General features: G+C 37.9%; 1 protein-coding gene across 2 annotated transcripts; it reads right to left on the bottom strand.

Moving 5' to 3' along the window:
- Nucleotides 1–3221: 3221 nt before the first annotated feature.
- On the bottom strand, nt 3222–5409 carry LOC126766140 (E3 SUMO-protein ligase ZBED1-like). 2 transcript variants are annotated; one of them, XM_050484008.1, is made up of 4 exons: nt 5345–5409; nt 5203–5280; nt 3503–5105; nt 3222–3434 (listed from the first exon to the last, which is right to left on the bottom strand). In XM_050484008.1, exons 2-3 carry the CDS (start codon nt 5219–5221, stop codon nt 3703–3705), a joined length of 1422 nt encoding a protein of 473 aa, XP_050339965.1. In that variant the 5' UTR covers nt 5222–5280; nt 5345–5409; the 3' UTR covers nt 3222–3434; nt 3503–3702. The 2 variants fall into 2 exon arrangements, with proteins under 2 accessions (XP_050339965.1, XP_050339963.1); XM_050484006.1 differs by lacking the exon at nt 5345–5409 and having other exon boundaries at nt 5203–5315.
- Nucleotides 5410–9445: the final 4036 nt, after the last annotated feature.

The raw sequence follows: 9445 nt of genomic DNA, 5'->3' as shown, positions 1-9445 counted from the left end.
GAATCCAGTTCCGACTTGCTGGAGCTGTCGATCGAGTTTTCGCGGATGGAGTTCGAAAAGATTTGTCCCGGTAGAGTGGCGGCACAGTGTCTCAGCGAAAGTTGATTTGCGACCCGTATGGATTGAATTGCTTAGATCGAATTGTGTTTAAAGTTGTCGACGCGGCGCAGTGTAGAAGCGAATTGGGCTTATTTGCCTCGAGGGTTGCCACCGAGTGCTTTTTCACCGCAATTAGAGAGTCTGTTACATTGCGGGGCTTTCACACTGCGATGGTAGCGGTGACAGAAGCTTTCGCTCAGAAAAGTTACCGCAGAATGATCCACGAAGGCGAGAAATAATATTTGCTTTTTGTTGCTTTGCTGGAATTGGAGAGGGAAATGCAGTCAACCCTTTCAACCATGGGAGCACAGATCCGGCTCGAAGGACCATGAACACAAGTATACGAAATTTATGTTTGATAAGAAATAAATGTTGTCTGTGTTGTCACAATCTTAACAACGGAATTATAATTTTTAAAATTAGAAAAGTTACACAATTTAATGTTAATTAAAATAAATGGCGACAAAGGGGGTGGTGAGAATCCAGTTCCGACTTGCTGGAGCTGGCGATCGAGTTCTCGCGGATGGAGGTCGAAAAGATTTTTCCCGGTAGAGTGGTGGCACAGGGTCTCAGCGAAAGTTGATTTGCGGCCCGTATGGATTGAATTGCTTAGATCGAATTGTGTTTAAAGTTGTCGACACGGCGCAGTGTAGAAGCGAATGTTCCAAGAACGAATGTGCCCGCAATCCTTTTGCCCAGCCTTTTTGTTAAGTGGGTTGATTGATGGAGAAGTGTGGTGAGTTGTGTCGTGTGGTGATGTAAGAGTGTGCTGTCATTGGAAGTGTTGTATTAGTGTGTGCCAGTTTTTCCGGGCAGAGGGGGCAGATGCGTAACTCATTTAAACATCCTGGGCCCCCTGGGCGAACGTTTTGCCTAGTATTATACGTATGTGCGATATATGCGATTGCAGGTATAGCGGAGTCAGGTGCTCATTTAGCCATCCCGGCCCCCCTAAACGACTGTTTAGCCTAAAAGGCGCTGCAGCTGTTGCAGCGTATCCATAACGCTGCTCAGCCCCGTAGACCGATGAGGTGGTGGCCCAGGTTGTCGACGCCGCGAAAAGAAAAAGAACGATTAATTATATAAAATGATAATAATATCTAAAAAAAAAGATTAATATTATCTGAAAGAATAAAATATATTAAATACAAATAGAATTTACTCTGAAAGCAAAGATTAATTAAATAAAAATAGTGATAAAAAAAAGAAAGAATAATTAAATAAAAATAATAACATCTGAAAGAAAAGATAAATATAAATATTATTTGATCATTTAAAATATAAAACAAACATTTGTTTTCACATATTATATTGGATTGTGCAGGACGTCTTAAACGCATAAAATATAAACGTACAAATGTATGTAAGTATTTATTTTTGCGTATTATATTGGACTGCGCAGTCAAATTTCAAAGTACACACACTTTTTTTCACATACTACTTACTTAACAGTTGATATTTGCTGCTTCTAATGATATTGCTGCTGCTGCTATTTCCAATTCATTCTGATTTCCAATGCTATAAAAACACATGAAGTAATTACATATTTGCAAATTATTTTAAAAAATCCCATACAATTCACTTACTTACCTACTTGTTGTACGAGCACGAATGACATGCGTCTTTCAATCGTTTTTTTATTACCCTTTTTGGGATTTTCTTTTGTCACTATTGACAATAATGTTTTCTCCTTCGCACTCATTCAAATAAATCAAGAGATGAAAGAAACTTTTTTTCATCGCATTTAGGTAAACAAAAAATAACCCGAAAATGTGCGTTGGTGTAAGTGTATAGAGAAAAAATGTATAGTTGTATTGGAATATTTGTCTCAAGCGGGTAGCCGTGGTTGGCAGGGTAGTTGTATTAGAATATTTGTCACAAGCGGGTAGCCGTGGTTGGCAGGGTACATACACATATACAGAAACAGAAACAGACACATACCTGAAATGCATTGTCATGCAAAACAATAGCATTCAACAGACAATAACACAAACATTACTAAGGATAAGATCAGGAATAATGGGATGCCCAACTCCTCTCTCATTGGAAGTAAGAGAACAATTGCTAAACGTCAAAACCCCCTAAACTTTGACAGTTGACTGGATTGGTGAGGTTTTGACGTTTAGCAATTGGAAACGAGCGATGGCCAGATTGAAATCTTACCAAAAAAATATATAAACGGAGGGATTTGTTGCATCGTTCAAGACCTCTTATAAAAAATGTAAAACAATGAATATTAAATAAATTTGTGAAATTTAAACATATTTTATGAAACGTTTTGTAATTTGAAGCATCATAGTTTTATTTTCAATGGAAAATGATTAAAAACATTTAATGATTGAGAGCTAACAAGCTTAAATCCTTTTATTGAGTATTGAAAGGAGAAAAGTCAGTTGTTCTAATATTCTTTAAAAAGATTTAAATAGTTTCTCCATATAATAAATAACCACTATTTCGTAATTTTTATACGTACTAAATGTTGGGTGTTGGGTTAATAAATGCCCAAAAATTGTTATTTTGTACGATCTGGCCATAATGGAAAATGTTATAAAAAAGCTTATTTTGAGGCGCTCTCACACTGGAATAAGTTGGGCATCCCGTTATTCCTGGATAAGATGTTTGCATATGATAACCCACGGGTTCTTAGAATACATTTTAGCAACTGTTTGTAAATGTACGCACATTAAAACAAACCCAATGTCACACAACATAGGATAAAACAATAGCCAACATTCATACTTATGTATAAACATACACATACATTTAGTTATTTAGGATATTTTGAAAAATAGTATATAAGGCCTTCAAATTTAAAAATAAAAACAGAATGAAATAATTCTCAGCTCAGTGGAGGTATCTTCAGTGGAGGTATCTTCATTTCCCCACCACTGGTAAGGAATGATAAATCTTAGTTGAGTTTAAACACATTGCAAGTTAAAAAAGCAATATATATTAGCTGATTTATAAAAATACTGGTTTTGACTGTACTGTTTTACATTTATTTTTTTATTGCTCACTCATCTAGAACTGGAAAACAATCGATGTCTGGGGCCATCGATGTTTTCGATGTTTTTGAAAGAAAACATCGATGTTTCATCGATGTTTTCAGTTAAAACAAAAAATTAAAACTTAACAAATTTATTAAGAGATCATTGTTTTTGATTTTTGTTGAGAAAAAGTAGCTTATCTACTATATTCGATTTTAAAGCGCATCTCCTGTCCGATACAATTTGTCCAGCTTTGCTGAACGCTCGTTCAGAAGCGCAGGAAGACGCTGGTACGCAAAAATACTTCTTTGATAATATTGCTAAAGCTGTCGTATCCTTTGTATGCTCCTAAAATGAAGAGAAAATTATTTTTGTTATATTAACCATGTGAATAATTATATTACACTTATTATTACCTTCCAATAGTCAAGTGGATTGACTTCTTCAGCTTCATGCGCCGTTTCAAAATATTGGCGCAAAAGAATTATGGCGTCAGCTTTATTTGATTTTACTTTATCCTCCAGCTTTTGACTCATGAAGGAAAAGCGTTTGGGTTGTGGTGGTGTTGGCTGTGGACGTGGTGTTGTTTTTGACAAAAATGTGGAGACTTCTAACTCTAAGGCTTTTTTAGCCTGCTCAGCATTTGATGGCTGCAGGAATCCATCCTTTTTGAACCGTGGGTCCAAAATGGTTGCAAGCCTTGTCGCGGTACGCTCCTCGTACTGTGAAATCTCTCTGCCATTCGGACCCTTAGGTAGTCGACGACTAGTTTAGCCTCTGGAGATATGAAAGAGTTCATTTCAAATATTTGTTTGCGCAGCTCACAGCATGTTGGAATGATCAGTGATATAGTCACTTTTGTGTCTGCAGAAACGGATACGGTTGCATCCTGAAATGGATTAAGTATCTCAACCAGTTCCTTTATGAGTGTTATTTCGTCTGCAGTAAACGGCGGTAAAGACTTTGGGGTTTTCAAAAGAACTCTCGAGATTGCTTCATTTGTCTCCAAAATACGCTGCATCATAAAGAGAGCACTATTCCAACGCGTAGGAACCTCCTGGATCAAACTGTACGGCTTATTAACGCCTTGCTCTTCCTTGAATTTAGCATAAGCTATATTGCTCGCTTTAAAAAAAGCGACTGTGCGCTTGCACTTCACAATAATTTCGGAAACGCATGGCAGCTTTAGCACATCTTGCACTAATAAATTTATCGTATGTGCAAAACAGGGAATATGCATGATTTTAAGCAGCTCACAAGCTTTTTTCATTGTGGCGTCATTGTCTGTTACTACACAAACGACTTTACCTTGCAAACCCCATTCAGTTACAACATTATTTATAGTATCAGCAATGTTAACAGCTGAGTGGTTAGTTGGTGTGATAAGTTGGTTCGTCGACAAAATTTTTGAAGCAAGCTCAAAAGATTCGGTTACAAAATGACACGTAACAGTTAGATAGGATTCATTGGCTCTTGATGACCAGCCATCGGTTGTTAATGCGACGCTTTCGACAATCTGAAGCTCTGCTTTTAAAGTTTCTTTTAGACTATTGTATTCATTTTTTAATAGTACATTGCGCAGGTGAGTCTTACTCGGCATTTTGTAACGTGGATCTAGTTCATGGATCAGCTTGGTTAACCCAACATTATTAACCACATTTAGAGGTAAGACATCGGACGCAACCATATTTAGTACCAGCTTGTCAATGCGTTTCTTTTTTTCAGAGGTATTAGAGTAGAGGATATCACGCTCTAGGAATTTCGTCATGCATTTTGCTTTCTCTAAAGGCTGATCTTTAAGTAGCGTAGGATGCATGCGCTTCAAGTGATCCATAAGGTTGGTCGTGTTTCCACCGGTTTTGTACTGCTTACCGCACTGGTTGCAAATAGCCATATTACTCTCCTTGCATTTCTTAAAAACCTGCCAAACCATCGACGTTTCCCTTTTGCGTTTATTTGTGTGCTGCTGTATGTCATCCTCAACTACATTTTCTTTATCGCCAGTTGATATTGATGTTACTAAAAAAATACAAATACAGACACATGTTATAAGTATACATATACAACATACACACATTTTTACTTGTATGCAGAACTATTTAGAAACAATACTTACTTTTCACAAATTTGTCCATTTTTTATCACCACGCTTAAAGCCAACACCACCGTTCGCCTTCAAGTTAGTCCAAGTTTACTGTATATTATCATAAATTTAATAAAAAAATAAAATAATGCGAGACAAAACCAATTCTACTTACACGTTGCTCCAATGCACAGATACAATTAAAAACAATCGATAGTGGTCTATGAGCCATCGATGTTTAGAAAATTTAAAAAACATCGATGGTATCGATAGTGCCATCGATTGTTTTCCAGCTCTACACTCATCATTGAAAAAACAAATAAAAAAACTTAAAGACTTTGCAACCCTATGCAAACAGCTGGGTCTTATTTCTCCAATTGGAAAAAAATCCACAACAAAAGCACCACTACAATAAGTGGCGACCTTTGCGTTTAACTGAAATTCAGAACTTCAAATTCTACAGCGGTTTATTTGCTAACCGGTGCTGGAACACACAGGTGGAAATTCTCAATTAAATTTAATTTTTATCGGAATTAATTCAAATCTTAATAATTAATATTTTGTTTTACTTCTAATTTACACTTACATAAATATAACCAAATAAATAATCTACAAAATCAGAGAACAGTGAAATTCATTCACATTAAAAATTCATCTACTATTTTTAGTAAAAAGCCACACAAAAAATCTAACCTTAACGCCCGTAGCAAAGAGACTCGACGTGCACGTGTTGAAAGAGCTCATGAATCAGTCGAACAGAGAGCAGAAAGATGTGCAGCTCAAAGAATTCGTACAGCTGAAATTCGTGCACGAGAATTACGAGAACAGCGTGATAATCGTCGACAATAAAATGTATTGAGAGCCAGGGTGGCACGTCAACAACACATTGATTCATTTAGAGAACAAAACCGAGAAATTCATCGGACCAACCGCGCAGTAACACGTCGATTATTTGTTCGTCTTACATTTGATTACGAACCAGACATCAATTACTCGGCTGATTCTAAAGTCACTATTGGTGCGATGGACAAAATATGCAATTATTGTCAGGCGTTAAAATATCACAATGAAACACCCGACATCATTTTGAAACAACATTCAAAATTCAAGGCCAGGTATACCATAAAATTGGATCATTGATGCCGATGACAAATGAAGATCCAAAATTTCTTCAGATTTATTTTATGGGCAATTGCGAAGAACGTGTAACAACTCGATGCCAGTATAATTTGATTGAACAAGAAGAAGAGAGAGCAATTGTATTGTCGTTAGAATTATTTTTGGAGAGCAATAATCAATCGGTTCAATTGTTTAAAAGAGTGTCACCATAATTAAAAAGTGACAATTATCAAATTGTCATTATAGCGGACAAAGTGCCTGTGGGAGAACACGCCGGCAGATTCAATGCACCCACCGTTGATGAAGTTGCTATTATTATGGTCGGTGATCCAGTTGATAACAGATCCATAAAAATTACACGCCGAGATAATTCAGTAAGTAGAATTTCAGATTTACACCGTTCGTACGATGCACTCCAGTACCCACTGATATTCTGGCAAGGACAAGATGGATATCATATCAACATTAAACAGTGTGATCCAGTCGATGGTAATGAATTAAATAAAAAAGTTAGTTCAATGAACTACTTTGTTATTTTACCTTTGCACTGCTGTTACCTTCCAGCTACATAGGTAGTCCACGAAACATGCAAGAATATATACAGGATGCAATGACTAATGTACGTCATTACGGTCGTCCAGATTTATTCATAACATTTACGTGTAATCCAAATTGGGAGGAAATCAATCTTTACTATTACCAGGTCAAGTTGAGAGGGCACAATAGACCCTAGGTCGCGGTGCAGAACCTCAATAATCCTATCTATCTATCTATCTATTACCAGGTCAACAATCAATACATCGTAACGATATTACTGCACGAGTGTTTAAACAAAAGTTGAAATCTTTGATTGATTTTATAACAAAATATTCAGTTTTTGGCAAAACGTGTTGTTGGTTATATTCAATTGAGTGGCAGAAACGAGGCTTACCTCATGCTCACATTTTAATTTGGCTTGAAGATAAAATTCGTCAAGATGAAATTGATCAAATTATTTTAGCCGAAATTCCAGATTCTTCAATTGATCAAGAATTATTTAATATTTTTACAAGTCATATGATTCATGGACCGTGTGGAGCGTTTAACATGACAACACCATGCATGGAAAACGGGAAATGTAAGAAAAATTTTCCTAAGAAATTCACAAATGATAACATTACTGATATTGATGGTTATCCATTGTATCGCCGCAGAAACGCTGATAATGGTGGTCATACATATAAAATGAGAACTTCAAATTCTATCGAATTAGAAATTGACAATCAATGGGTAGTACCATACTCACCTCTACTCTCCAAAACGTACAAGTCTCATATTAACGTTGAGCTTTGCAGTTCTGTCAAATCCATCAAGTATATTTGCAAATAGGTTCATAAGGGCAGTGATTTGGCCGTATTTGGAGTACAAAATAAAAACGAAAATGATGAAAGAACACGCTACCAAATGGGTAGATACATAAGCAGCAATGAAGCTATCTGGCGCATACTTAGCTTCCCCATACACCATAGAGAACCTGCTATGCAACATCTTGCAGTGCATCTTGAAAATGGACAACGTGTGTATTTCACGGAAGAAAATATTCTCCAAAGAGCATGTGAACCACCAAAAATGACACTAACCGAATTTTTCATTCTTTGTCAAAAATTGTATGTATGGTCAATTCGCAAAAACACTATTACACACTGATATTCCATGCTATTTTACATGGAACACGTCAGCTAAAAAATGGGAACCACGTAAAAAGGGAGGACGACATCCTTCAATTGCAGGCATATTTAAAGCTAAGACATTGGGACGACTTTATACTGAATCCAAAACAACGTGAATGCTTTTTTCCGCGTTTATTGTTGGTAAATGTCTTTATTCAATTTTTACGAACAGTTAATTGCCAAGTGTTCAGTACATATAAAGATGCATGTCAGGCGTTGCAACTTTTAGAAGATGACAGCCATTGGGATCTGACACTTGCTGATGCTGCTTTAACGTCCTCGCCGAGTAATATTCGTCAACTATTTGCCATTATTTTGACGACATGTTTTCCAACACAGTCATCTACATTGTGGGAAAAATATAAGAACTACATGACTGAAGATATACTCTACCGACATAAACATATAAACGACTCTACAAACTAAGACTTCACACAAGATATGCTAACGAAGCATTATTGATGATTGAAGATTAATATATTATGATCTCAAGTTTGGAGGATGGAGTCATGTGTAGAAGTTCACGCAAGTGAGGAAAGTTCTCTGATAAGGACTACGATTTAAGGGCATGCATCTGGAATGTCCGGTCCCTTAATTGGGAAGGTGCCGCTGCCCAGCTGGTTGATGTCCTCGTGAAAATAAAGGCTGACATCACCGCCGTCCAAGAAATGCGATGGACGGGACAAGGACAAAGACGAGTAGGTCCCTGTGGCATTTACTACAGTGGCCATATAAAGGAGCGCAAGTTTGGTGTGGGATTCGTGGTGGGAGAGAGACTTCGTCGCCGAGTACTGTCATTCACTCCGGTGAATGAACGTCTAGCCACAATCCGCATCAAAGCGAGGTTCTTCAACATATCGCTGATTTGCGTCCACGCCCCGACGGAAGAGAAGGACGATGTGACCAAAGATGCCTTTTATGAGTGCTTGGAGCGCACTTATGAGAGCTGCCCCCGCCACGATGTCAAAATCGTGCTTGGCGATTTTAACGCCACGGTGGGCAAAGAAGGTATCTTTGGTACTACGGTCGGTAAATTCAGCCTCCACGATGAAACATCCCCAAATGGGTTGAGGCTGATCGACTTCGCCGGGGCCCGAAATATGGTTATCTGTAGTCCTAGATTCCAGCATAAGAAGATTCATCAAGCTACCTGGCTGTCTCCGGATCGAAAAACTACCAACCAGATCGATCATGTTGTGACAGACGGAAGACACGTCTCCAGTGTTTTAGATGTGCGTGCGCTCCGAGGTCCTGACATCGACTCGGACCACTATCTTGTTGCAGCTAAGATTCGCACCCGCCTCTGTGCAGCAAAAAACGCACGCCAACAAACACAAGGAAGGTTCGACGTCGAGAAGCTCCAATCACAACAGACAGCCGAACGATTCTCTACTCGGCTTGCACTCCTGCTCTCTGAGAGCACTCGTCAACAACTCGGTATAAGGGAA

This window comes from Bactrocera neohumeralis, unplaced genomic scaffold, assembly GCF_024586455.1.
Source record: "Bactrocera neohumeralis isolate Rockhampton unplaced genomic scaffold, APGP_CSIRO_Bneo_wtdbg2-racon-allhic-juicebox.fasta_v2 cluster11, whole genome shotgun sequence".
Taxonomy (NCBI): domain Eukaryota; kingdom Metazoa; phylum Arthropoda; class Insecta; order Diptera; family Tephritidae; genus Bactrocera; species Bactrocera neohumeralis.
Note: the sequence above shows the minus strand (reverse complement) of the source record. Positions and strands in the feature narration are given on the sequence as shown.